The 26,575-nt window shown below is 57.1% G+C and overlaps 3 protein-coding genes across 5 annotated transcripts in view; 1 reads left to right on the top strand and 2 right to left on the bottom strand.

Annotated features, from left to right (window-relative positions):
- Nucleotides 1–281: 281 nt before the first annotated feature.
- On the bottom strand, nucleotides 282–1,700 carry TIMM29 (translocase of inner mitochondrial membrane 29). Its single transcript, XM_027586718.2, has 2 exons — nucleotides 1,584–1,700; nucleotides 282–1,505 (listed from the first exon to the last, which is right to left on the bottom strand). Exons 1-2 carry the CDS (start codon nucleotides 1,675–1,677, stop codon nucleotides 817–819), a joined length of 783 nt encoding a protein of 260 aa, XP_027442519.2. The 5' UTR covers nucleotides 1,678–1,700; the 3' UTR covers nucleotides 282–816.
- Nucleotides 1,701–1,776: 76 nt separating this feature from the next.
- Nucleotides 1,777–7,087, top strand: YIPF2 (Yip1 domain family member 2). 2 transcript variants are annotated; one of them, XM_027586716.2, is made up of 10 exons: nucleotides 1,777–1,912; nucleotides 2,067–2,127; nucleotides 2,523–2,680; nucleotides 2,772–2,852; nucleotides 3,834–3,921; nucleotides 5,194–5,310; nucleotides 5,403–5,569; nucleotides 5,647–5,829; nucleotides 5,914–6,042; nucleotides 6,118–7,087. In XM_027586716.2, exons 2-9 carry the CDS (start codon nucleotides 2,097–2,099, stop codon nucleotides 6,022–6,024), a joined length of 936 nt encoding a protein of 311 aa, XP_027442517.1. In that variant the 5' UTR covers nucleotides 1,777–1,912; nucleotides 2,067–2,096; the 3' UTR covers nucleotides 6,025–6,042; nucleotides 6,118–7,087. The 2 variants fall into 2 exon arrangements, with proteins under 2 accessions (XP_027442517.1, XP_027442518.1); XM_027586717.2 differs by lacking the exon at nucleotides 1,777–1,912 and having other exon boundaries at nucleotides 1,936–2,127.
- Nucleotides 6,537–26,575, bottom strand: part of CARM1 (coactivator associated arginine methyltransferase 1) — a 41,044-nt gene continuing 21,005 nt past the window's right edge. Inside the window, exons 2-16 of one of the 2 annotated variants that reach the window (XM_027586744.2) lie at nucleotides 22,418–22,543; nucleotides 20,879–20,985; nucleotides 19,820–19,924; nucleotides 17,745–17,855; nucleotides 16,400–16,577; nucleotides 14,244–14,334; nucleotides 13,981–14,062; nucleotides 9,690–9,775; nucleotides 9,412–9,501; nucleotides 8,823–8,960; nucleotides 8,648–8,737; nucleotides 8,438–8,550; nucleotides 8,255–8,332; nucleotides 7,934–8,002; nucleotides 6,537–7,758 (exon numbers count right to left, since the gene is read on the bottom strand). In XM_027586744.2, the coding sequence (XP_027442545.1) occupies nucleotides 7,616–7,758; nucleotides 7,934–8,002; nucleotides 8,255–8,332; nucleotides 8,438–8,550; nucleotides 8,648–8,737; nucleotides 8,823–8,960; nucleotides 9,412–9,501; nucleotides 9,690–9,775; nucleotides 13,981–14,062; nucleotides 14,244–14,334; nucleotides 16,400–16,577; nucleotides 17,745–17,855; nucleotides 19,820–19,924; nucleotides 20,879–20,985; nucleotides 22,418–22,543 (1,607 nt within the window). In that variant the 3' untranslated portion in view covers nucleotides 6,537–7,615. The remainder of the gene's footprint in view (nucleotides 7,759–7,933; nucleotides 8,003–8,254; nucleotides 8,333–8,437; nucleotides 8,551–8,647; nucleotides 8,738–8,822; nucleotides 8,961–9,411; nucleotides 9,502–9,689; nucleotides 9,776–13,980; nucleotides 14,063–14,243; nucleotides 14,335–16,399; nucleotides 16,578–17,744; nucleotides 17,856–19,819; nucleotides 19,925–20,878; nucleotides 20,986–22,417; nucleotides 22,544–26,575) is intronic. The other variant, XM_035727756.1, reaches the window with a different exon arrangement.

The following is a 26,575-nucleotide window of genomic DNA, read 5'->3' as shown; positions in this document are numbered from 1 at the left end:
CCCCCAACAGAGCAGGGAGCCAGATGCAGGGCTCCATCCCAAGGCCCTTGGGATCATGATCTGAGCCGAAGGCGGGCGTACCAACTAAGCCACCCAGGTACCCCTGGAGCTGTTTTTTAACTTTACTTCAAAATCACTAAAAATGCTACTCATGAAAATGAAAGATAAACTTTTCTTTTTTTAAGATTTTATTTATTTATTCATGAGAGACAGAGGAGGAGAGAGAGAGAGAGGGAGAGAGAGAAGCAGAGGGACAAGCAGGCTCCCAAGGAGCAGGGAGCCCGATGCGGGACTCGATCCCAGGACCCTGGGATCATGACCTGAGCCGAAGGCAGACGCTTAACCATCTGAGCCACCCAGGCGCCCTGAAAGATAAAACTTTTCAACTCCAAATTTAAAATGAACATCTGAATGGTCTTAGGAGAGCTTTGGAGTCACCTGACAAATGTAATTAACCTTGGTCTAGAGATTATGAGGCTCAAAGAAAAAGGCTGATGTGTGTACGTAAGGCTCATTACTAACTCCGGCAGTGATAAACGTTACACGGTCTTGTCGCTTTTGCTCTCTCCCCCAACTCCTAGACCAACGAAGACCTAGACCTAGACCAAACTCATTCTGAATTAGCTTCAGCTAACAAGGAACGAGAGGAGAGGGAGAGTGGCCAAAAAGGCTGTGAAAACCCAGGGAGAGAACACTCTGTACGTAATTTATTTCAGTCACTCTGCATTTGAGGCTCGCTCACACCCACTGCGCCACCCCGGGCAGACGGTCCGGTCCGCCAGGGCTCGGGGCCCGATCCCGACCCAGGCCTGGGTCTCATCTAGGGACTTCCGACCGCACCAGGGAGTCGGCCTGGCTCAGGGCGAGCTTGTCCTTCTTCTCCTTCTGCAAGACCTGCTCCTCCCACAGCGCCTGGTCCACCTGATCGTCCGTGAGCACGACAGGCTTGTACTTCTCATCAAAGAGCCGCTCGTTGGTCTCGGAAAGCAGCTGATGCGGCCCGACGACGCGCAGACGGGCGGGCAGGTGTTGGAACTCCTCGTCGTTGATGTCGCAGTCGCGCATCCGGGCCGCCAGCACCCACCAGCGGCCCCCGAAGCCCACGTCCAGGATCCGGTCCGGGAAGTCGACCCAGCGGGGCTGCAGGTAGCGGCAGCGGGCCTGGTAGAGGCTGGCCTCGGCGTCGACGGGCGCCTCGTACACGAGCGCGCAGGGGCCCAGGTTCACGTGGCGGAGGCGGCCGCGCCCCCGCAGCCAGAGCAGCCGCTGCACGTGGTCCTCGGAGGCGCGGTTGCGCGTGGCCGGGGCCAGCAGCAGCAGGGTTCCCGACGCGTCGAGCAGCGCCTCCTCGAAGGCCGCCTCGCTCGGCGCCAGCGCGCAGGAGGCCGCCGCGCCGCCCAGCAGCCCCGCGTACACGGCCGCCCGCCAGGGCCGAGCCCGCGCCGCCGCCGCCGCGTCCCCGCAGGCCTCGGCGTAGTCTCGGAGCAGCACGCGGGCCCAGGAACCTGAGAGGAGAGAAGCAGAACAAACAGGTGAGAGCAGGCCGCTGCGGCCGCCCCCCGCCGCCTCCCGCCGCTACGCACCCAACCGCGTCCACACGCCCGGCTTCGCGGCCGCCGGAACACCAGACTCTTCCCGGTTTCGGGACCAAAATCTCTTCAGAGCGGCCGTCGCCATTCTCTTCCGGCCTGGCGTCCCCTTTCCGAGGAGAAACGCCGGGTATGCGAAGGAAAAGGCCCGGGAGCTTCCTGCGCAAGCGGCAACAGTGCCGGAAGAGGCTTCCCGTCGGAAGAGGCTAGAAAACGGACCGGTGGCGGATGTTGCAGTCCGGTCTGAGCGGGGTCGGCGGTGGCGGGGAGGCGGGCCGCGCAGGCGCAGAGGGCCTGGGCCACGCCGGCCGAGGGAGCCTCAGGTGAGGGGGGCGGGGTGCATCTGGGGGGCGGGGGCGGCGAGCTCACCCCCGGCTCGGTGCCCCGGCGGCCAGGCGGGGCTCGGGGCTGAGGGAGAGGCCTCGGGAGGGGCACCGAGCGGGGTTGGGGGCGGGCGTCATTGGCCTCTGTCCTCAGAGCGGGATGCGGTGACGCCCCTGAGCAGCCATGGCGGCGGCCGACGAGCTGGCCTTCCACGGTGAGTGCGGCGGCGACCCGGCCCGAGCTCCCACTCCCTCCGCCGGGCGGAACCTCCCGCCCGGGTTCCTGCTGACCGCCAGCCTGAATCCCGGTCAGCTGTGAGCACTAACCCCGACCCAGGCACGGTACCCACCCCGCACTCGAACCGCGCTCCCAGCCTGAGCTCCAGTCTCCGAGCAGAGCCTCTGTCTGGACCTGACCCCATCCCAGAACCAGCCTTAAATCGCAGGCCCTTACAAGGAGCGGGGAGCGCACCTTCCAGCTGCTCAGAATTTAGGAAGCTGGGCCCTTCAGTGGCCCCGGTTGGAGTCTTGGCCCCCAGATGAGCCTTGGGTGAAACCACATTGTCCTGACTCCCCACACATGCGTGTGTCCCATATTCCTTCTCGATAGAGTTCGAGGAAGCTTCTGATCTGCTGGCCGAGACCCCAGATGCAGCCACGGCCAGTGGAAGCGATCAGCTGACCCCACAGGGGCACGTGGCCGTGGTGGTGGACTCGGGTGGCAGCTATGGGGCTGAGGAGGAGGCCGAGGAGAGTGACAGGACAGCGGTGAGTCTGTGGCGGCCCTGCCTGCCCCCAGCCCTGCGCCCACCCTCTGCCCAGGCTGTAAGGGCAGCCACCGAAAGCCCATGTTGTGCAGCTTCTGCAGGAGGAGAAGCAGCAGCCGGGATTCTGGACCTTTGGCTACTATCAGAGTTTCTTTGACGTGGACACATCCCAGGTCAGGCCCGGGAAGCTGGTGGGAAGGGGTTTGCAGTCACGCGGGGCTCCAGCCACCATCACTGCGCCGTTCCTGGGCACTGGAGTGCTAGTGATGCCCGGGGCGAGGGGGCGGTAGAACACGAGTTCCCACGCAGGCTGGTCAGACCAACTGTGGTGCGCAGTCAGGACGGTGGTGTGACCGGGGCTCGTGGGAACACAGAACACGTGTGCTCAGGCAGGTTAGAGAAGGGCCTCCTGGAGGAGGTGAGGAGTGTGCTGAGATGGAAAGGAGAAGGAAGCCCCAGCTGGGCCGAGTGAAGGGAAGCGCGCGTTACAGGCACAGGGAACGGCAGATGTGGAGGGGCTGAAGGTGAGAACTGTCACAGGAACTACCTGTCACTTGATCTGGTTGGAGAGGGCGAGGTGGGGGACAGGCGGGCAGAAGCCAGGCCACAGAGGCCTCGCGTGCTGTGCTAAGGAGTTTGGGTTTTATCCTGAGGGTGCCGGGAAGCCATAGACGGGTTTAGAGCCGGAGAGGAATGAGTGGAATCAGCAGACGTGGTACAAGGACTGTGGAGCAGAGGCCCCAGGCCAGGGAGGGAAATAAAACCTGGGGCGCAGAACAGGGGACATAGTGGAGAGAGATGTAGGCAGGAGGATGCCAAGGACTTGACTGTTCCCCACCTCACAGTCCAGACATGTCACAGCATGACAGGCTGTTCAGGGCAGCCAAGCCAAGAGAAGGGAGAAGCAAAGAGAAAGATGACCGGCCCAGAAGAGTCCTTCAGAGTGGCAGCACACTGGGGTATTGAGACTGGCCAGGGGAAGGGGCTCCAGCCCGTCAAGAACTAGAGGGAACATCGGAGCCCTTGCAGGCAGAGGAGATGGGAGGTCAGCAAGGAAGGAGCCTCTAAGGGCAGCGCAGGAGGTCGGCTCTTTCCTCTGTGGGGGCTAAGGGGCCCCGTGCAGGCTTCCATTCTGGGCCCCACCTTGTCTCCAGGTCCTGGACCGAATCCGAGGCTCACTGCTGCCCCGGCCTGGCCACAACTTTGTGCGGCACCATCTGCGGAATCGGCCGGACCTGTATGGTGAGTGGTGGTGTGCATTCAGCCTGAGAATTCACTCAGCACATGTGGACCGAGTGCCGGTCTGTGGATTCCAGCTGAGAAGAAAGCAGGGGCACTCCCAGAGAGCGGGGAAACACACATTCGGTCTGGGGAGACAGTTACATAAAAGGCTGCTGAGGGCCACAGGGCTCAGAAGAAAAGCAAACAGCTTAGAGGACGTTGAGTTGCCACTTTGCATGGGTTGGACAGGGAAAGTCCCTGTGAGGATGAGAACGGGCCTTTTGGTGGTGTGGATGGCAGTGAGGAGACCTAGGGGAAGAACATTCCAGAAGGGGGCACAGGTTCAGTGGTGGGGCAGTATTGTCATTGGAGTAGTGAGCTGCATGAGGTCACAGAGGTGACAGGAGAGACTGCACCGGCCTTGTAGCCCTCAGTGAGAGGGACTCTTGGTTAAGGGCTCTGAGGCTTCCTCTGGCCACTGGGGCGGTGGGGGGAGGGGGGGCAAGGGCAGATGCCAGGAGACCAGGGAGGCAGTGACTGCCATGGTCCAGGTGTGGGATGGTGGGGCCCAGCCCCAGGTGGGGAGCAGCGGTTGGACTGTGGACTAGGTCTCAGAGGTGGAGCTGACAGGATCTCCTGACCCGTCAGAGGTGGGGTGGGAGGAGAGAGGCGAGGGTGGCTCTGGGGTTTTCAACGGGGCTGCGAGAAGGGTCCAGCTGTCATTTGTTGACTGGAAAGGCTGGGTGGGCTTGAGGGGAGGGCAACGAGGGTGGAGTTGGAGAGGCCTAGCTGTGCACAGGGAGATGTTGACTATAAGCCTGTGGTTCAGGGCACAGACCGGATTTGAGATACTTGGGAGACATCAGGCTAGAGGTGACACAAAGTCCTGATACTGGACGAGATCGTGGAGGGTGAACAGATGGAGAGGCTAAGGACTGTGCCATACGGCGTCCTCGTTATTAAAGGGTCAGGGAGTCACAGAGCCTGAGGAATTGCCCGGGAGGTGACATGGCAGGAGCCAGGAGCATGAAGTCCTAGAAAGCATAGGGGGAGTGTTTCCAGAAGACAGAGATGAGCTACAGCAAAGGCTATTGAAAGGTCAGGAAAACTGAGGGACTGAGAGCCAGCAGTGGATTCAGCCACCCCAGGTCATCACTGGCGATGTGGGGAAGGGTCGGAGGGGGAGTGGAGGTAGCTCGGAGCTTAGAAAGAGGCTCGGGACCCAGCACGGTTGGGATGGGACAGGTCATCCGTCCTGGGAGCCCTGGGCTCCTCACCACGCCCTGCCCACAGGCCCCTTCTGGATCTGTGCCACACTGGCTTTCGTCTTGGCCATCACTGGCAACCTGACCCTGGTGCTGGCCCAGAGGAGAGACCCCTCTATCCACTACAGCCCCCAGTTCCACAAGGGTAAGTTAAGTGGGCAAGGCCCCGGCCCTGCCCGAGCTGGGAGTGCCGCGGAGCCCCGGGGGTGACGGCCCGCCTCGCCCCCTGCCCCACAGTGACCGTGGCGGGCGTCACCATCTACTGCTACGTTTGGCTGGTGCCGCTGGCGCTGTGGGGCTTCCTGCGGTGGCGGAAGGGGGTCCGGGAGCGCATGGGGCCTTACACCTTCCTGGAGACCGTGTGCGTCTATGGCTACTCCCTCTTCGTCTTCATCCCCACCGTGGTGAGTGTGGCCCCGGGCAGGGGGACGACAGGTGCCGCGCGGAGGGCCTCGTGGCCAGCTGCCTGTGTCGCCCCCAGGTCCTGTGGCTCATCCCTGTCCCGTGGCTGCAGTGGCTCTTCGGGGCGCTGGCCCTGGCCCTGTCGGCCGCTACCCTGGTGTTCACCCTCTGGCCGGTCGTCCGAGAGGACACCAGGTTGGTGGCCGCGGTGCTGCTCTCAGCTGTTGTGCTGCTCCATGCCCTCCTGGCCGTGGGCTGCAAGGTACCGGCGGTCAGGGCTGGGCCTCGGGGTTGGGGGGGGGGTCACTGACCCCCACCAACACTGACCCCAAGGGCTTTGGTTCAGTTCTATTTCTTCCGGCCACTGCCTCTGGAGCACCTGGCGCCTCCGCTCCAGGCCGCGTCTCTGCCCCCAAAGCTGCTGCTGTCACCCACCCCAAGGGCCAAGACAACCTAGGAAGGCCCGAGCCCGCAGGTGAGGGGCTGCTCCCGCCTTTCCTCCCCAAGGCGAGGAGCCACAGGGCCGCTCCCAGGAGTCTCTCTCTTTCAGGCTCACCATGAGGGGACACCTCGGCCTGCCCTGCCCCTCAGATGATGACTGAAGGCTCCCTTGACACCTCGAGACCATTCTGCTACTTTCAGACTTTTCTTACAAAGCAAACACTTTTATTTTCTATGCAAAGGTGATTCCGAGAATTTATATAAAGGTGGGAAAGGGGCGGCTGAGCAGGGAGCCTCTGGGGTGGCTGTCACCCCCTGGGCTCCCTGCCAGGCCTTCTGCTTTCCCTGATGGGATGGTCGGGAGAGCAGAGGGGGCCACCCCAGCCTCAACTGTGCCTGCCCCTCCTGGGTGCCCAGGGAGCAGGTCCCAGGGCCTAGCCTGAGCTCCACCACAGCCGTGTTCAGAGATGTTAGAAATGGGGGGCGGGGGGGAGAAGTAGAAGAACATTGCCTCTGCTGAAACATACATTTCCTTGTTTATTTGTTTTGTGGGGGGGGGGGGGCGGAGGTCCCTGCAAGGCCCCTTCCCAGGCTGGGGAGTGACCAAAATGCCATCATAGTAACAGGGACTGGAGCGTCTACAAATGTTGAGGGAAATACACAGGCCTAAAGTGAGCTACAAGGAGAAAGGACGCCTTCTGCGATCGATCCTTGAGGTTTCTCACGTCTGCCCCAAGCGGCTGACCGTGACCCTCCCCTCCAGGCCCGGGGCCCACGGGGCCCCCTGTTCTAACCCGGGGCGGGGGCCCGCAGGGGCCGAGGACGGAGGGCCTTCCCGACAGCCGGGGTGGGTTGTACATTCAAGTGTGAGGTGAACCCTGTGGGGCAGGGGGCCTCTCGGGTCTCCAGAGGCCTGGCCCCACCCCTGTCCTAAAGACTCGGCAGGGCTGCCCCTCACCACTGAGCCTCTGAGTCGGGGGAGAGGGGCTGCTGGCTCGGCCCGGCCGGCCTGGTTTTCTCAGAGGGTCTGTGGATTGACACTGGTTCTTCTCGTAAAAAAATAAAATTAAAAAAAGCAGCATGTCACGCCCATTGTGACCAAGGCCTGGTAGTTGAAGGGGAGGCCCCACCCAGTCAGGACTGCCTTCCCCACTGGAGACAGGCGGGGGGGGGGGGGGTGGGGGGAAGGACAGGCGCCAAGGGACCGGGTGGGGTGGTAGCTGCTCCCCCCCCCCCCCCAACCCGCCGGGCCTGCAGCTGTCAGGCCCGGACACGCCTGTTACAGAAGATGTCAAACCCAGGTCAGGGGGGAAGGCAGGAGAGGGAAACAGGGCTCCCACGACATGATCTTGTGTAAAATCTGGCAGCGACACGCGCTCAGGGCCAAGATGTGGGTGGGCGGTGGAGTGGGGGCGGCGGCGGCAATGTGTAAAAAAGTGTCCAAGTTCCCATAGCAAAGAGGGCTGTGACCGGTGTTTGGGCTTCTCCGGCCCAGGGGTGAAAGCCGCCCAGGCGGGGGGGGGGGGGGGGGGGGGAGGGGTGGGGGGGGTGGGCAGGGTCTTCATTTGGTTTCCTGGTGCTGTCAGTCTGTTGCGCGCTGGAGGGGCCTAGCTCCCATAGTGCATGGTGTTGGTTGGGATGGACATGGGGGAGGCCATGGAGATGGCGGGGCCGCCCATGGTGAACTGGCTGTTGACTGCGTAGTGGGCGCTGGAGCCGCTGCCGCCGCTGCCCTGGGCACCTGAGGACCCTGTGGGGGGGGGGGGGAGGAAGAGGGGGTGGCACAGGCGCTGAGGGGCCGGCTCTGCCCCCCCCCCGCCCACCCAGACCCGCGGCAGAGTCAGAGAGAGCGAGCGAGCAGGTGGGTGGCCCAGGGGTCCGCACACTCACAGCTGCGGGACCCCGCTCCCACCGCCCACCATTACCTTGGACAATCCCCGTGCTCATTATGGAGCCCATCCGGGAGTGGGTGTGATTGACAATCCCCGTGTTGGCTGCGCAGCAAGAGGGAAGGAGGAAGGAAGGGAGACGGCGTCACCGCCCCCAGCCCGGCCCAGCCCGGCCGGGCCCAGGCTCTCACCCCGGGGGTGGGGAGGGTGGGCGCAGTGGCTGCAGAGTGAGGCAGAGAGAACAGCAGGGCCTCCGCTGGGGGCCCCCCCGGAAGAGGAGACCGCGGTGCAGAAAGCCCAAGTCCTAGAGAGCTGTGGCCGCCACCGCGCCGCTCCCAGACCCCAGGGGACGCTCACCTAAAGGAATCAGGTTGTTGTGGCCCACACTGGAGCCGCCGGCAATAACACTGCTCAGGTCGTAGGCGGTTGGCATCCCTGTGCACAGAGAGGGCCAGGTCAGGGCGTAGCAGACCAGGTCCTCCGGGGCAGAAGAGCCCCAACAGGGAGCGCCCCGGCCCCAGCCACACAGGGGCCACTCACCGGCCACAGCCATCCCACTGCTGAGGTTGTAGGTGCTGCCCGTGTTCCACATGTTCTCCGAGGGGGACGTGTAGTGGGAGCCCGGCGGGGGCGAGGGCGTCGTGCCTGTGTATCTGCAGCACAGACCGACCAACCAGTGGGCAGGGCTGAGATGCTGCGGGTCAAGAGGGGCACCCCCCCCCCCCCATTCAGGCTGCAGGCCCATCCTACCTGAAGAAGGGGTTTTTCAGATCCAGGAGGTTACTGGATTTGGAGCCCGTCTGGTCTACCTGGGCCACAATACTGATGTCATAGCTCTGTCTGCAGAGAGGGCAGGGGAGGACGGCCATGAGCTGGCTGGGGGGACGGACCCCTGCCTCCCCCCGCCCCAGGGGGCAGCTCACACCTTTTGTTGGCAATAAGCAAACATGTCCCTGAGAGCGTGTCCCCGGCCTTGGCGAACAGTGGTGACTGGAACAGGCAGCGGACCTGGTACCAGTGGGTCAGGGGCTCCGTCGGGGCCGTGGATAGCCACACGGTCATTCTGCCAAGCAAGGACAGGCACACGTTTGACCAGGCTGCAGCCACCACCCTGTGCACCTTGAACTCTTCCCAGGCATTTCTGATGGGTCCCCTGGGGCCCTGGAGCTGAGACAGGCTGGCTGCCCAGGCGTCCCAGGCACACACATGTGCACGTGCGCCCGCACACACAGATCCGCAGCCATGAGGGGCCCACTCACTTGACCTCTGTGCCAAGAGACAGAGACCAGGTCCCGTAAAGGACCGTCACTGAGAACAGAGTAGACACCCCCTCCCACAAGAGTCTCTGGCTCAAAGGGGGAGCTCTCACTGCTTTTGGGGGGGACAGGGAGCCTAGAGGAGTCCTATCATGTTCTCCCAGCCCCCAGCCAGGCCTGGGGGGTCACAACTGCAGGGAAGCCCCTGGGACCGGGGCAGGGAGGAGCACGCAGCATGCTTTGCACTGTTGCACTCACATGGAGCCGATGAAGGCGACATCAAACCAGAAAGCCAGACCGTGAACTAGCCCAGAATGCAGCATGTGGAATTTGAATGGGATTTCTATCCTGGAAGGCAAAGGGCAGTGATTGCTGGGGAAGCCAAACAGGGACTGCCAGGGGAGAAGAGGGGTGGCTGGGTGCAGTGTCCCGGGGCCCCCGCCTGCCCGCCTTGGGGCAGGAGGCGTGGGGGAGTCTGTGCTGGCCCTAGACCCAGCAGGAGCCAGGCTTAGCAGGAGGGGCATGGGTGCTGGTACCTGTGCAAATCTCCTTCTTTGGCTTCTAAGAAGTTCACTGTGTACTTGACAGACTTGGCCATCAGGATCCGGATGTCAAATGTGTCCTGGGAGAGACCACAGTGTGACTTGGCTTCAGGCACAGAGGCCAGCTGGGAAGGGGAGAGCTCTTCTCCTCTCCTGTCTGGCCATGGCTATGAGGCCATTTGGCTAAACCCAGTTTGCCATTCTCAGACATGCTGGGGGGAGGATGAAATGGTTCACCACCATGGAGGCCAATTCGGTGACGGCTCTCAATCATTCATATGCATTAGAGACGTGGCAGTTCCCCTCCTGGGAGTTTAACCGACACATATATGTGCACGTATACAAGCTCACACCGGTAATTAGACACACTCTGGAAACCATGTAATTAAACTGCCAATGTCCCATCCATAAAAGACTGAGAAAGAACGAAGAGGGGGGAAGGATCTCTGGGATGAACTTAAGTTAAAAAGCAAGTTGGAGAACTGTGTGCTGACGTCCACACCCAGCCATGACGGAGGCTTGATATCAGACTAACACTCCGTGAAGAACTGTATGAGCCGAATAAAATAACGAAAAAAAAAAGCCTAGTTTGAAAGTACTGGAGAGTAACAAGAGCAGCCTCAGCTTTGGGAGCCAAGATCCTAGAGAGATGTTCTTTCGCCTCTGCCTTTCCCCTTGGGGCAGGACCTTCTGGCGGCCTCCCTGGATGGGGAAAGCAAAATGGGGGCTCAGGGTCACCAAGGCAGCTAGGATTCAAGAGATCAAGAAACAAAAGGAAAATGCAGAAACATGAGGTGGACGTTCTGTGGCATGCGCCAATTCCTGAGCTGCATGTGAGGTAGGGCTGAGAGGCAAAGGAATCAAGCAGAAAGCCACTTACAAGATGCTGAAAAACTAAGGAAAGTTTCAGCTGGGCATTGGTGCTGGGAGGCTGGGACGAGGAGCCCCGTGAAGCATCCACCAGGCTTGCACTGAGACCACTGAAGGCTAGGACCTAAAGCAGCAGTTCCCAAAATGTGGTCCCTTCCAGAGTACTCTCAAGGTCAAAACTATTTTCATGATAATACTAAGATGTTTTCTGCCTTTTTCTTTGGCTCACTCACCTGTGATAGCACAACCGATTGAACACAGAAGCAGAATCCAAATATCTTCTATTAAGCCAGAAATTAAAGAGATTTGCAAATTAAAAATGCCAACTGTGGGGCATCTGGGTGGCTCAACCGGTTAAGCGTCTGCCTTCAGCTCAGGTCATGATCCCTCCGTTCTGAGATCAAGCCCCACACTGGGCTCCCTGCTCAGCGGGGGGGGGGGGCCTGCTTCTCCCTCTCCTCCCCGCTCATGCTCTCTCTTGCTATCTCTGTCTCTCTCCAATAAATAAATAAATGAAAATCTTAAAAAAATGCCAACTGTCCTCACTGAAAAGTTTTTGAAAATCGTTTTTTTCTTAAAAATACTATTTATGGGGCGCCTGGGTGGCTCAGTTGGTTAAGCGACTGCCTTCAGCTCAGGTCATGATCCCAGGCTCCTGGGATCGAGTCCCGCATCCAGCTCCCTGCTCAGCAGGGAGTCTGCTTCTCCCTCTGACCCTACCCCCTCTCATGCTCTATCTCATTCTCTCTCTCAAATAAATAAATAAAATCTTAAAAAAAAAATACTATTTATGTTGGGGCGCCTGGGTGGCTCAGTCATTAAGCGTCTGCCTTCGGCTCAGGTCATGGTCCCAGGGTCCTGGGATCGAGCCCCGCATCGGGCTCTCTGCTCAGCGGGAAGCCTGCTTCTCTCTCTCCCACTCCCCCTGCTTGTGTTCCCTCTCTTGCTGTGTCTCTGTCAAAAAAATAAAATCTTTAAAAAAAAAATACCATTTATGTTAACATTTAATGGGTTTGTTATTTTAAAATAAATATTTTTTAATTTCTTGGGCTTAATTTTTTATTTTTTTAAAGTAGGCTCCACATCCAACGTGGAGCCCAACACGGGGTTTGAACTCACGATCCTGAGATCAAGACCTTCGGTGAGATCAAGAGTCAGATGTTCAACTGACTGAGCCACCCAGGCGCCCCATCTTGGGCTTAATTTTTAATACCAAGAGATACTGACAGTATATCAATAGCTAAAACACTAACAAAAGCTCTTTGGGATCCTCCATTTTTAAGAATGTAAACAGATCACCTGAGACCAAAATGCTTAAAAACCACTGCCTTACAGGGAAGCCAAGAAATACCCCAGCAAAGTCAAGTCTGAAAAGTAGCCTCTAAATATGTCAAATGCCTGATAGGACCAAGGTGATCTATCTATATGGCTAACTGAGAGGAAAAACATCATCCAGAGCCTCCATATTTCATTCTGGCATCCAATAACCAGGTATACTAAGAGACAGAACCAAAGGATGAGAACCGAAACCTAAGAGAGTAAATAAAAAACAGAAATACACTTAACACTTACCTACATACTAAAAGTGACCAGAAACTTACAGTATGTATGAGGGGAAAAAAGGTAGAAAAAAATGAAGAATTTCAGAGAACTGAAAAAAGAAATAAGCAAAATGAGATCCTAGAACTGAAATTAAGAATTAGAAAACCAGCTTAAACAGCAAAGAGAAGATGAACTGGGAGATGGATCAGTAGGAAATATGAAAATGAAGCAATTAGAGAAAAAAGGATGGGGGTGCCTGGGTGGCTCTGCTGGTTAAGTGACTGCCTTCAGCTCCAGTCATGATCCCAGGGTCCTGGGATCGAGCCCCACATCAGGCTCCCTGCTTGGCGGGAAGCCTGCTTCTCCCCCCCCCCCCCATTTCCCCTGCTAGTGTTCCCTCTCTCGCTGTCTCTCTCTCTCTCTCTATTAAATAAATTAATTTTTAAAAAAGAAAAAAGGATGGAAAATGCAGAAAAGAGTGTAAAGAATCATCTGACACAAAGTTCCCACGAGGAGAAAGAGAATGGGGCAGAGGTAGTGTTTAAAGAGACAGTGCCCAAGAGTCTCCCAAAAACTAGTGAAAAGCATCAAGTGGGGGAAAACAATATACCTTAACAAAAGACAACAAAACAATTCAAAAGAAACAACATTCAGAATAAATTTTTTAAAAAGATGATAAATTTATACCCATAAAGATCAGTAATTACATCAAATGTAAAATGGTCTCAATGTTGTCATTAAAAGACAAAAAAATGTCAATCCGGTTAAAGAACAAATCCCAAATATATGCTGCTTACATGAAACAAACCTTAAGTAACAAGGACACAGAAAGGTTGAAAGCAGAAAGATGGAAAAACATATACTGTACAAAGATTAACCAAAAGAAAGCCAGAATACCTGAACTACTAGCAGGAAAAAAAAAGAAAAGAAAAAAGTGGCGGGGGGGGGGGGGGGACGACTTTAGGGCAACTAGTACTACTTGAGAGAAGAAAAGGAACACTTTATAATGACAAAAGGATCAATCCAAGAGGAAGAAACAATAATCCTAAACCTGTATGCACCTAATAAACACAGCACCAAAATATATAAGCAAAAACTCAGGAATGGGAGATCTACAATCAGTTATAGGAAAAAGCAGAACCTCCCCACCACCACTACCCAAAACATGAGGAGATAGACAAGATTTGACTAACATGATTAACATGACCTGACACTATAACATTGTACTCAACAAGTGATAAATATGCATTTTTCTCAAGTACACACAGAACGTTAACCAAAAGAGATCACATAAGTGGGCATAAAGCAACTGTCAACAAATTTCAAAGGACTGAAATCACACAGTGTATGTTCTCTGATCATAGAAAGAAAAAGAATATGTTGATTATGCTATATTTTGAGAGGAAAAAGGTTATATACATACGGATGTATTTGTGTGTGTGTGTGTGTGTGTGTGTGTGTGTGTATGCACATCTAGGTATAAAACTTCTGAAAAGATAGAGAGAAAATACTGTTTGCCTATAGGCTTTTCAGTTTTACATTTTTTTGATATTTGAACCATGGGTCTGTATCAGTTCAAAAATCTCAAAATCAATCAAAATCAGTTCCAAGAATCAATCTAATAGCAGTTGCATGTACTGCATGCTTACTGTGTATTAAAGCACTCTACATGCATTGCCATTTCATTCCCAACATCCCTATGTGAGAGTTCTGTTTAGCAGCCAAAGCAAGAACTCAGTGGGGACAGTGGCTTTCCTAGGGCTGCACAGTTTGCACAAGGCCTGACAGGAAAGACCATGCCCCCCCTCTTGTCACCCCGGAGGAGGGCCATGCCCAGTACTAACTGCAATAGTGCCTTGGGTGCCCCACTCACCACCACAGGCTGCCGGAAATACTCGTCCACCGCAGCACCTCGGAGGGCTGACAGGTCCACTCCATGGAAGGATGGCTGGTACCTGCAGAAAGCCCCCATCCCCCCCAGCAAGGTCACCAGCAGCAGGAGAGACAGGTGGAACAGGCTGCCTTTTCTCCCAGCTGGCCCTCATCCAGCCCAAGTCTTTCAGGTCCTACTGAGGATGAGGAGAAAAAGAGAAGCGGGCTGTCCCTGAGAAGGCAGGACACCCAGGTCACACTCACCAGAAGTTGGCCTTGGTGAACTGCTCCATGTAGAGCTGTTCATCCGTGAAGGGTGCAAGATGGACGTCACCAATGGTGGGGAACATGTTTCCTGGGAGTGGGGGGCAGGGAGGGGTGCTGGCGTCAGGGTGGAACATCCCAAAGGGCCTGGCAGAGTTTCCAAATGGCCCCAGGACCCCCAAGCCTGGGACTTCCCAGCCTCTCTTTCATTCCTTTGTGCATTCGTGCAACACAGGTATTGAGCACCTTCTCTGCCACTGGCCAAGATGAACACTTGACACACACTGACTCATTAAACTTGGACAGCCAGCCAGGGAGGCAGGAAGGCCCGTCCTTCTGTTCCATTACTAGGGCTGGGAGATGGAAAGGCACCTGCCAAAGCCTCAGGGGTAAGCAAGTGGTGCCTGGGGTGCAGCCAGGCCCCCAGGTCCCTGCTCAGTCAGCCAGGCGGTGTCTCTCAGGTGCTGTTGTCCAGGGACAGATGTGCAGCCAGGGAAAGTGAAGCCAAGCTCTCTGGACAGAGCAAAGGCGAGCCCTTGGCTATACTGTCAGGGCCTCAGATGAGGCCAGAGGCTGGGTCGGGGGAGGGGGGTTAGCTGAATCCCAAGCTCTAGCAAACAGGGTGGGCCACTGGGCTGCCCTGGTCTTGCACATGGCCTGAAATGGGAAGGGGCGGGAGGGCAGGATCCTCCCTCGGTGTGATTCAATGAACAGACTGATGAGTCTGAGCCAGCGGCAGAGAGCGCCAGGGCTCAGGAGGCCCCACCCACCTTGGGAAGTCCAGGGCCCCAGGTCACCTGGTCTCCAGATGTGGGCCTCCCTCCCTCCTTCTATGCAGGAGAAGGGGGCACTGAGGCAGGAATCTGCCTACTCTTCAATCCCCCAAAGGGCATCCGGAGTTGGAAGGAAGACGCATGTGCAGGCTGGGGGCAGAAGGGCAGTGCTGGCCCCAAGCCTCATCTTAGGCAGGCTGCCTGATGACCGTGTGGGTGTGCAGCTGCCACGAGAGCTGGCCTCCCCTCGGTGCTGACGTCCTCTAAGGAGGAGCCCCTCCCCCCTCCCCCGCCCCCGGCCAGCTTAGCCTACCTCCGGGATGGAAAGGGAGGAGAGCGGGTCCGGGACAACCCCCCCAGGCGGCCTGGCTTCCCGCGCTCACACCCGTGACACAGGCCACAGCTGCGGAAAGTGCAGGCCATATCCTGCCTCCAGGAGCGGAGCCTGAGGCCAGTCCCTGCAGCCCAGATCCAGGGAGGCCAGAGGACCAAAGTGGGTGCTTCCCCACCGAACCGCCCATCCCCTGGTCCCCAAGGGGCCTGCCAGTCCACCAGCTTCATATGTTCTGCCCTGGCCAGGATCCTCCTAGACCACATGCGCGCGCGCGCGCACACACACACACACACACACACACACACACACACACACACAACCCCTTGCTTGTACAGAAATACTCAAGACACATACGCAAACCCCAAACCAAGCCCAGATATGGGGGACACCAGATGTTCCAGGGCCCCGTGCACAGACCCCCAGTGACCCAGATAAGTAGCTCTGAACAGCCAATGACCCAAGTGCCTGGAGGGGCAGGCACAGTGACACAGACAGGAGGCCACAGAACGCACACCTTCCCAACACAGATAGCTGCTCCCTGATACTCGAGAACCCCCCAGCCCACCCTCACACACGCACATGAACTCCTCTTTCCCCCTGGCACGGGTACGGGGGGCGGGGGTGGGGCGCTCGGGGGCCTGTCAAGCTAGGATGAGGTCTGTATGCCAGGAATGAGGACAGAAGGTGGACTCCCCGGGAAGGCGCCTGCCACAGAATACCTTCTGCACCTACCACAACCACCATCCCCAGCTAGACACTGTCCCCACGACACCAGGGCACAAGATGGCAGAGGCAGCCTGGAGGCTCTCTGGGGACCAGAAGGGAACCCCTTCCATACTTGGGCCGGGCCAGGCAGGCGGATGTCTGGCCCAGGACTCTTGAAGCCAGCTGGGGTGGGGGGGGGTTCGGGGGTAAAGGCCTAGGTGCCCCCAGGCCGCCAACAGAGGCAAGCAGGGAACAGAATCACAATTGTGCCAACCCAGCAGCAGCCAGCAGCTCTGCGATGGGACCCCGACACTGCTGCCGCCCGCGCCAGCAGGGACACTCACCCCCAGGCCTCAGGTACTTCTTGGCATGGAGGTAGCTCTCGAGCATGCGCTCATTGAAGAGCATGTAGCCCATGGGCTCCGAGATGATGATGTCCACCTGCTCAGGGAGCGAGACTTCCTCCACCTTCCCGGGGATGACCACAATGCGCTCAGTGAGGTTGTTACTCTTCACCAAGACCTGCAGGCGGGTGGGGGTTCCAGAGGCGTCACGGGGACCCCTGCACCCAGCCACACCATGGGTCATCACCAGACCCCTCCTCTCAGGGGACGGCTTCGACCCACGCACAGCCGCCAATCCCCTGCCTCCCCGGTTGGCATCCTAACCATGGCCATTATCAGCCACGGCCTGTCACGAGCTCACTGCAGCCCCAGCCCTCTCTCCGAGCCTTTCCTGCTGTAGTTCCCCAGTCCCCTGAGGTCACCTCTACCCTTCGAGGACAACAGCGGATGGGAGCACACAGGACGAGCAGGCTTTGCTACAGCCACCAAAGCTTAACTTGGACACACCCTCCAACCCAGCGATTCCAGTGCTAAGAATGTGTCCTACAGACGCGACCGCACGCGGGAGAGGGGACACGTGTGTCAGGGATTCGGCGCAGGAGGTGTTTGTACTGCAAAGACCACGAAGTGGCCCAAAGGTCGAGGGCTGCCTAACGGCATCTAAACAAACAAGTGTCCCCCTCCCCTCCGCGGCAAAGGGATGCTCTGCAGCCACTCACGACGGGGAGGAAGCTCTTTCTGTGGGGACACAGACTGTCCCAGACAGGCTGTTCAGGGAGCAGAGCACTGCGTGTGCTGGGCTGTGTCAGAGGAAGACACAGGCCGGCGCTTGGAGCCCGGGACAGCTCGGGAGAGCTTCCACACAGTCTCTCCGGCTCCTGCACAGCGGGCTGGGCAGCTGGGAGCCAGGGCGGGGGCGGGGGGAGCATCTGCAGTTTACCCTTTGCGGCTTTTAGGTTCTGAACCTTGTGAACAAAGGTTTCAGTGCAGGAAAAGGAAAAAAGAAAATGAAACCCTGTTGTTGCCCCACATTCCACAAACGTAGGAGGTGGGGCTCAGCAGGGAGCCACTCGCCTGGACAATCCAGCCCCTGAAGCAAGAGGCTGTCCAGCCTCTGAAGACACCAGATGGGCCCTGACCCCATCGTGGAGACACACCACCTCAGGTCCAGCCCATCCCTCCCTCGATCAGTAGGTTCTGGACACAAGAGACCAAAACAGAGAAGCAGCATGCCTGGGCCCCCTGGATCCGGGGGTCAGGTCCCCCAGCAGGGCTGGCTTCCTGGGCTGGAACGGGCACAGAGCTCAAGGACAAGGACAGGCTGGGGTCCCTGTGGGCCGCTGACCTCTGCGTGCTGGGCCATGGTGCTGGCCTCCACCGCGTAGATCTTCCTCGCCCCAGCTTGGGCGGCGAAAAATGAGAGGATCCCCGAGCCACAGCCAACATCGAGAACGATCTGGAGCAGGAGAGGGCAGTGAAAACAAGGCACTAGTGAAGTGATGGTGACAGTAAGGGATGTGCCTGTTCGTCCGGGCCGCTCCCTTCGCCAGAGCCTCCCTGCCGAGTGTGCTCTGGGCCGCGCAGCCCACTTCCCTGAAACCCAGGCTGGCTCTGCCCAAGTCTGGTTTCTGAGAGCCAAGCGGAGCGTGTGGGAGCCCCTAGTTTGGATCCGAGGGTGACAGGCTGGGATTTCTGAAGACTGCTAGGCTGTTAAGACCACGACACTTTCAGGCCAGATTCAAAAAGGAAGGGTTTGGGCTGTGATCGGTCTACGCAGCACGGCGGACACCAGGCGGTCATGAGCACGCCTGTAGCTTCTCTGGGAATGAGCCAAGGACACCTCTTGAGTCCTGCCACACGACTGCTAGGGCTCAGGGCTGATGAGCCAGGCCTACACACTGGGCAGGAAGTGGGCGGCTGCTGACCCCTGACCCCACGGGGCATCCTGGCCACCTAAGAGGAGCTCCCGGGGAAAGCTCTGCTTGGGCCCAACCGCAGATCTCCTGACTCGCTGGGCCACAGGCTGTGATCCTCCGCAGAAGCTAAAAGGGGTCCTTCCAGGGCCTCAGCAGCCCTAGCAGGGAGGGAAGGAGCCCAGGGAGGAGGTGCTGTGGGGTCAGTGGCAGGATCTCCGGGCTGTATGTGAGGCTCGGCTGGTGCGGGGAAGTTGCCCACCACCTGCAAGGGCCTCTGGCCCCCATGATGTGGACCCTTAGAAGAGTCTAGGCTTGCGTGTGGCAGGCTCCCCCAATCCTGGACTGGACTGACTGCTTCCTTAGGGGCCGAATCAAGTAAGCATCCCTGGCGGTGCTGTGCATGAGCTTTCTGGAACAGAACTGCTCTGGGGGCAGCAGCAAACCCAGCGGGGGAGCCCAGTCGGGGCGCTGGGACTGTCGGGGGGCAGGCGGGAGGGCCTGGCATGCTTCTCAGAGCTCTAGAGGAGCCAGGCAATGGGTCTCCGCACTGAGAGAGCTGGGAGGGATGTCGCCAAAGGCGGTGCGCTTCCCAATTCCCAGTGCTTTTGCAACGCGGCTCACACCAGGGCCCAAGAAGAAGGGCAGGATGCTGGGCCAGGGGGGCTCGGGTCCCAGAGGAGGCAGATCCACACGGACCATGTGGAGCCCCTCCAAGATAGGTGGAGAAAAACACACGCTCCCATTTGGGTTCAAAAGGGAAAATAAATCCCAGGCCCCCAGCAGGGAAGGGAATAAACTTTCACCTTTGATCATACATACTCTGAACTGCTCTTTATTATTATTTTAAAGTAAGCTCTAGGCCCATTGTGGAGCTTGAACTCATGATCCTGAGATCGAGAGTCACATGCTCTACTGATTGAGTCCGCCAGGCGCCCGTCTTTCTTTTTAATCGTGAGTGTATGCTACTTAGTAACAGTAAAAAGATTTTTAAAGCAACTAGGAAAATACCTAGATAAATTACAGTGTATCCACAGGACTTAACTAGTATGTCCAAGACATAGCATTTCATGGGAAAAAGTATTTGGCAGGAAGAGTCTATGGAATAAGATCCTATTTGTAAACCATTTAATTAGTTAACTAATTCTAAAATGCATACGCTGACAGACGCATGGGGAAAATTTTGGAAAAAACCCTCACTGGCAGCAGTGGGTTTGGAGGTAACTGACAGAGGCTTTTCCGTGCCTACATTACACACACTGCGAGCGCACAGAGGAGTCCTCGCCGTGCACTATTTCCAGGTGGGTACTTGTCACCCTCCCCGTGACAAGTATAAAAAAGCAGAGTTTGCTTTTGTAATAAGAAAACACTTAAAGATCAAATCAACGAGAAAAGAAAAACGTGACTGGAGCCGTGGACACAGCGCAGCGACTCGGGGCCACAGGGAAGGGGCCATGGGGGGGGGGGGGGCGGCAGGGCCCAGCCGGCGAGTGCTGGGCCCGCTCACCTTGTCCTTGAAGTCTGTGTGGTTCTGCAGGATCGCACGCTGGTAGGTGCCCGTCCGCACGTAGTCCTGCATCATGTTCTGCTGCTGGGACAGGTAGCCATAGAACTGGAACAGAGACAGGCCAGTGGCACAGGGCACACGGCGGCGCAGACGGCCGAGGCCCTGGCTGGCCCTGCGACAGAGGAGGGCCCACCTGGGGCACGAACACCCCTCGGGAGGCTGCACCCCCTGTGCCGAGCCGGGCCCCCGCTGGCAGCTGCCGACTACTCCAGGAAAGGCCGCCGGGAGGGCCACCGCCACCATTACCATGGCCAAAGTATGCAGCTGCATGCTGCCTGGACCTGGACGCCACCCAGGAGAAGTCAAAATTTGCCCCGGGAGGGGTTCTGGGATGGGGGGCCACCGCCTGCCCCATCTTAGGGTCCCCAACGAAGCAGAGCTGTCGATCAAACAGAACCCTAGAACTCAGAGCGCCAGGCAGGTGAGGTGCTGTGGGGTCTCTCTGTAAGACAACGGGCGAGCGGGAGGCAGCGTGGCACCTGGGCCGGGGCACAGGCTTTGGCATCAGGCAGACCTGGCTTCCCATCTTGGCTCTGTTGCATAATAGCTGTGTGACTTGGAGCAAGTCACTTAACCTCTCTGAGCCTCAGTTTTCTCATCTGTAAAATGGGGACAATAATAGTACTTACCTCCTAGGGTTGTTGGGAGGATCAAGTGTCTCTGTGCGTGTCAAAGTGCTTAGACCAGTGCCTGACCTGCAGCACGGGTTCAATATAACTGTGCTATTGTTACTCAGAATGCCCGTGGGCCTGAGCTCCACCTGCACTCACATTCTTCCAGCAACCGTCCTAGGGAGGCCCTGGCATCTCCGTTTCACAGATGAGGAAACCGAGGCCCAGCAAGTGAAGGACACCTGCCCAAGGTCACACGGCTAGTAAGGGGCAGAGCTGGGACGAGAACCCAGGTGGGCCCTCCCTGTGCTGCGCGACCTCCCAGGGGTCACCCGGTGGCGACAGCCTGGCCGGGGGCGGGAGGGGGGGCACGGTGACAAGTACCCACCTGGAAATACTGCACGGCAGAGGACTCCTCTGTGCGCTCGCTGAACACCGACCGCTCCAGGGTGTGGCCCCGACAGGTTTTCAAGATGTTATAGAAGGAACAGAAATCTGGAAGGGGGAAGCCAGGTCACGCGTGGGCATCTCAGGGAGCGGTCTATAAGTGCACACCCCGACTCTTCCACTTTGAGCACTCGTGCTTGGCGATTTCTTTTTCCCAAACAGTGTTGAAACTGAAGAAGAGGAAGGGCAGCCAAACCTGCCACTTGGTGGCCGGCACAAGAAGGCTGGTGTCCTGCACGCTGGGGTGAGTGTGCTCCGCGCGGCCAGCGTCCTTTGGGAGGACGCACGCCCGCCGAGCCAGGGTCAAGGCTCGCGGGTCTGTCCCAGCCAAATAACCGCGAGCCCACCCGGGTCTGTGTGGGGTGGACCAGGGTGGGGTGGGGGCTGAACAACAACGTAGAGATATTTAATACCCCGGAACTGTACACTCAAAAGTGGTTACGAGAGTAAAGTTTATTATGTGTATTTTAACACAGTGTTTTCAAAGAAAAACGGTATAAGGCAAGCAGTCTGGGAAGATGAAGAAATCTTGGAGGTGGACAGTGGGGATAACTGCGCCACAGCGTGACTGCACGGGAGGCCCCCGTGCTCTACACTCAGAAAGGGTTAAAGTGGTAGATTTTTGCAACGGGTACTTTACTTAGATTTAAAAAAAAAACTGAAAAAAGTCAACTCTAAATATTCATCGAGTAGAACCAGACTGGCAGGACTTATACCGGTTCGTAATGCGCACCCCCCGGTGCGGGTGTTAAAGGCAGGCTTGGGGTTGTTTATGCAAGGAAGGAAACGGAGCTGCGGAAGACTGCCTCTGCGGGGAGGTGGTCAGCCACCTGGCTCCTCCACCGGGGGCACCAGGACAGCTGAGGGGGCCCCTGGACATCGGTGGTGGTGACCAGGCCAGGCTGCTGCACCTTCACAAGCTCTCCAACCCCAGGAGCCCCGCTACCTCCAATGCCGACCCCCACGAGCCACCAGCAGTGGCCTGGAGCTCAACAAACCCTCCTCAGGAACCGCCTATGTCCACTTGGAGCCCCGAAACGGGTCTGTTTAGAACCCTCCCGCGGCTTCTCTGTGCGCTCGGAACAAAGCTCCGCGTGCCTCAGGGGGCAAGACAGGATCCTCCGCTGCTAGGAGGGCCGCTAGGGGGGCCAGGGCCCAGACACGCCCCCCCCGCCCCCGCCACGGGCTCCTCCATGAGGCCTGGGGTGCAGCCAGGTGGCCAGGACAGGCCTCTCAAAGGAACGGCTGTATGAGCCGAGCCCAGAAGGACCCAAAGGATTCAGCGAGGGAAGGTCTGGGGCGAAGTGTTCCAGGCGGTGAGAACGTACTCCTCCCACAGACATATCTCCACACAGGAATCATTTGTGACGGCCTCCAGAGGGATGGGCCTCGAGGTCCCCCTCCGGCCGTGGCTGGCGGCCTAAGTGGCCTGGCTTCAGGCTCTCTGGCCGAGCGCTGCCAGGACGGAAGGGCCACGTACCGTTCGGGGTGGCAAACTGGATGAGGACGCTGTTGCAGCCCAGGGTGATGATGAAGGACTGCTTGCCCACGCGGCTGCACTCCGTCTCCCGGGACACTGAGCACTTAAACACACACACATCTTCGTCTGCGGGAGGAGAGAGGTGAGAGTGAGCCAGCAGGTCCCAGGGCCGGCTGAGCGAGGCTCCCCGTCGGCCAACTTTGGGCAAGTCGTGTCCCTGCCCACCCCCCAGAGTCTGCGGGGGGTACCCAACAGCCCACCCGGAAAGCACTTGCCACGTGAGCCCTGCCCGCAGGCCCAGGCCGAGGAAGAGAGGATGGCCGAGCAGGCGGCAGGGACGCAGAGACAAAGCGTGGCCAGTGGACAGGAGGGCTGTCCACGGAGCAACCACGGCTGACAGTAAGGTGAGGGGTGACCAGGTGCCGTGGGCCCAAGCAGGACATCCCGGCCCGGGGGCCCCTCTGCCAGGACCTTCCCTCACGGAGCACCTCCTGGGGCCCAGGCCCCGGGAGTCTGGCATTAATTCACCAACTCTGCTCTGTTACGTGGGGGGATGGTCGGCCTTCAGCCCTGAGCGGGGGTGGGTGGGGGTCAAGAAAGAACTCCCAGAGGTGCCTCTGTTTCCTTCCCCTGAGCCCCTTCCCACTCAGAGTGATGTGGTGCCATGATTACGAGAGCGGCCACTGAAGCCAGATGGCCTGGGCCCGTGCCCCACCTGCACCACTCACTGTGGGACTTGGGCAGGTCACTTCACCTCGCTGAGCCTTGGCTTTCTCATCTGTCAAACGGGGCTAATGAGGAGGGGGCAGGTGCAGGGCCCAGCACACGGGGAGCACGGCATCCACAAGCTGCCATCACTAGTCTTGCTCCTTCATTCGACAAGTATGTGGCGCTCCCCCGCCCCCAGCCACACGGTGAAGCTCAGCAGCACCAGAAACAGGACAAACCAATATGCCACCGAGGCCCTGGGCCGACACGGCATCTGTGTCATATTCTTGGCAAAAATGTTCACCCTGGTCCTCGTGTGATGGTGCCAGATCATGAAAACCTTTTCACAAGCTACAGAGAACGGTGGGGGGGAACGTGGGTATGCACCACAGGTGTGATAACTTGAAATGACACGGGCGTGACGACAGCATGTGGTTCTGTAGAATGAGGCTCTCATTCTTCTGAGAAGTGGGGAAGTACTGAGAGTGAGTTCTCGTGATGTCTGCAACATGCCTTTGAGCTCATCAAACAGACAACTACGAACTGTACGCATAAGCAGCACCAGCACAAATGTGGTGGAATGTCCCAGTCCCTCCAGAAAGCCAGAACCACCTTGAAAAAGAACAAAGGCGCCTCTTAAGTTTATTTATTTATTTTTTTTTAAGATTTTATTTATTTATTTGAGAGAAAGAGAATGAGAGATAGAGAGCATGAGAGGGAAAAGGGTCAGAGGGAGAAGCAGACTCCCCACTGAGCAGGGAGCCCGATGTGGGACTCGATCCTGGGACTCCAGGATCATGACCTGAGCCGAAGGCAGTCGCTTAACAAACTGAGCCACCCAGGCGCCCAAGTTTATTTTTTTTTTAGTAACCTCTACACCCAATGTGGAGCCCGAACTCAAAACCCCGAGATCAAGAGTCACATGCTCCACTGATTGAGCCAGCCAGGCACTCCTGACTTTCAACAAGGGTGCCAGAGCATACAGTAGGAAGAATATCATCTTAACAAATGGTACATGGACAGACAACTGGATGTTCACATGCAAAAGAGTGAACCTGAACCCCTACCTCACACCACTTATAAACTGACTCCACTAGATCAATGACCTAAATATAAGAGCTAAAAACTATAAAACTTCGGGCCGCCTGGGTGGCTCAGTGGTTAAACGTCTACCTTCAGCTCAGGTCATGATCCCAGGGTCCTGGGATCGAGTCCCGCATCAGGCTCCCTGCTGCTTGGGAGCCTGCTTCTCCCTCTGCCTCTCTCTCTCTCTGTCTCTCATAAATAAATAAAATCTTAAAAAAAAAAAAAAAAGTAAGGGCGCCTGCGTGGCTCAGTTGGTTGAGCGACTGCCTTCGGCTCAGGTCATGATCCTGGAGTCCCAGGATCAAGTCCCACATCGGGCTCCCTGCTCAGCGGGGAGTCTGCTTCTCCCTCTGACCCTCTTCCCTCTTGTGCTATCTCTCATTCTCTCTCTCTCAAATAAATAAATAAAATCTTTAAAAAAAAAGTAAAACTAAATAAACTGAACATCACGACTGAAACCTTTTGTGCATCACAGGGCACTATCAAGAAAGTGAAGCCTAGGGCACCTGGGTGGCTCAGTCAGTTGAGCGTCTGCCTTCAGCTCAGGTCATGATGTCCTGGGATAGAACCCGGCATTGGGCTCCCTGCTCAGCGGGGAGTCTGCTTCTCCCTCTCCCTCCACCACTCCCCCTGCTTGTGCTAACTCTCTTTCAAATAAATAAAACCTTTAAAAAAAAAAAGTGAAGACCATCTACAGAGTGGGAGAAACGATTTACAAATCATACACCTGATAAGGATAGTGTCCAGAATATATAAAGAATTCGTTCAGTTAGAAGATAAACACCACAATTAAAAAATGGGCAAAGGACCTGAACGGACATTTCTCCAAAGAAGATACAGGACTGGCTAACAAGCACATGAAAAGATGCTCAAACCATGAGTCATGAGGGACATACAAATCAAACCACAAGGAGACACCACTTCACACCCACAAGGATGGCTATAATTTAAAACAAATAGGGGAAAATCACAAGTGTTGGCACGGACGTGGAAAGACTGGAACCTTCACACCCTGTGAGGGACATGGGAACGTGAAATGGTACAGTCGCTGAGCAAAAGCAGCTGGTGGTTCTTCAAAAAGTTAAACATAAAATTACCATCTGACTCAGCCACCCCACTCCTGGGTAGGTACGCAAAAGAACCGAGAGAAGTAGTCAAAGAAATACCTGTATGCAAATACTCAAAGTAGTACTATTCTCAAGAACCAAAAAGTAGAACCTGAACCGTCCGTCAACTGACGGATGGACACACAGAATGTGGCAGATCCATGCAATGAAGTGTTATTCACCCATAAAAAGGAATGAAGTCCCGGGGTGCCTGGCAGGCTCAGTCAGAAGAGAGGGCAGCTCTTGATCTTGGGGTTGTGGGTTCGAGCCCCACACTAAATGTAGAGATTACTAATAAAAAAACCCAAAAACTTAAAAACAACAACAACAACAACAAAATGGAATCCTAACACAGGCTACAACATGGATGAACCTCAGAGGTATTACAATGAGTGAAAGAAGCCAGACACAAAAGGTCACACACATGTGATTCCATTTATATGAAACGTCCAGAATCAGCTAATCCTCAGAGACAGAAAGCAAACTGGTGGCTGTCAGGCGCTGGGAGGAGGGAGAATGGGGAGGGACTGCTTAATGGATTCAAGGTTTCCTTTTGGGGGGATGAAAACGTTCTGGAACCAGCAAGAGGTGGTGGTTACACAATACCGTGAATCGACTAAATGCCACTGAATTGTACACTTTAAAGTGGTTTGTTTTTGTTAGGTGAATTTTATAATTTTATCTCCATAGAAAAACAAAAACGCTCCCAGTGCATGAAAACAGATATGAAGGGCCTATGGGTGTTCCCTGGCTCCCCTGCTCTCCCCTTGTGCAGTCTGAGCACCGGACCTGGGCCCAGCCCGCCTCACCCCTCCGGTGCCAGGTGCCCCCCTTCTGGGAGGAAGGCGTGGCAGCCCCCTGACCCCAGGCCCGAGAGCAGAGCACAGTGGCTGGCCACCGCCACGGGCACACAACCACACCGCACCCACGGGGAGCCCCAGATAAGGTGCTCCCGAGTCCAGCCGTGAGTGGGTCCCGGGAAGGGACCCTGGCACGGTGCCGTCACCCATGTCCCTCTCAGGGCAGGAGATAAAGCCAATCTGTCGGCGGCGCCAGGGGAACAGCAAGCACACCAAGGAGGACCTCTGTTTCTGGGGCAGCCTGGCAACCCGACCAGTCGCCGCCAAGGCACCCCTGCAACCTGGCGCCGGGCAGGCGACCACGGGGACCTGTGGCCAAGGGAAGATTGGCTGCGTCCAGGCCGAGGGTGACCCGACCTGTCCCACCATGGCAGAGGCAACCATGGCCCGTGGAGCCT

Source organism: Zalophus californianus, chromosome 1 (genome assembly GCF_009762305.2).
Source record: "Zalophus californianus isolate mZalCal1 chromosome 1, mZalCal1.pri.v2, whole genome shotgun sequence".
NCBI lineage: Eukaryota > Metazoa > Chordata > Mammalia > Carnivora > Otariidae > Zalophus > Zalophus californianus.
Note: the sequence above shows the minus strand (reverse complement) of the source record. Positions and strands in the feature narration are given on the sequence as shown.

Coding starts and splice junctions, on each gene's coding strand:
- TIMM29 (XM_027586718.2), bottom strand. CDS start 1,677: ATGGCGACGGCCGCTCTGAAGAGATTTTGGTCCCGAAACCGGGAAGAG. Junction 1,506..1,583: donor GGGCGTGTGGACGCGGTTGG/GTGCGTAGCGGC, acceptor CTCTCCTCTCAG/GTTCCTGGGCCCGCGTGCTG.
- YIPF2 (XM_027586716.2), top strand. CDS start 2,097: ATGGCGGCGGCCGACGAGCTGGCCTTCCACG. Junction 2,853..3,833: donor TTGACGTGGACACATCCCAG/GTCAGGCCCGGG, acceptor CCTTGTCTCCAG/GTCCTGGACCGAATCCGAGG. Junction 5,570..5,646: donor TCGTCTTCATCCCCACCGTG/GTGAGTGTGGCC, acceptor TGTCGCCCCCAG/GTCCTGTGGCTCATCCCTGT.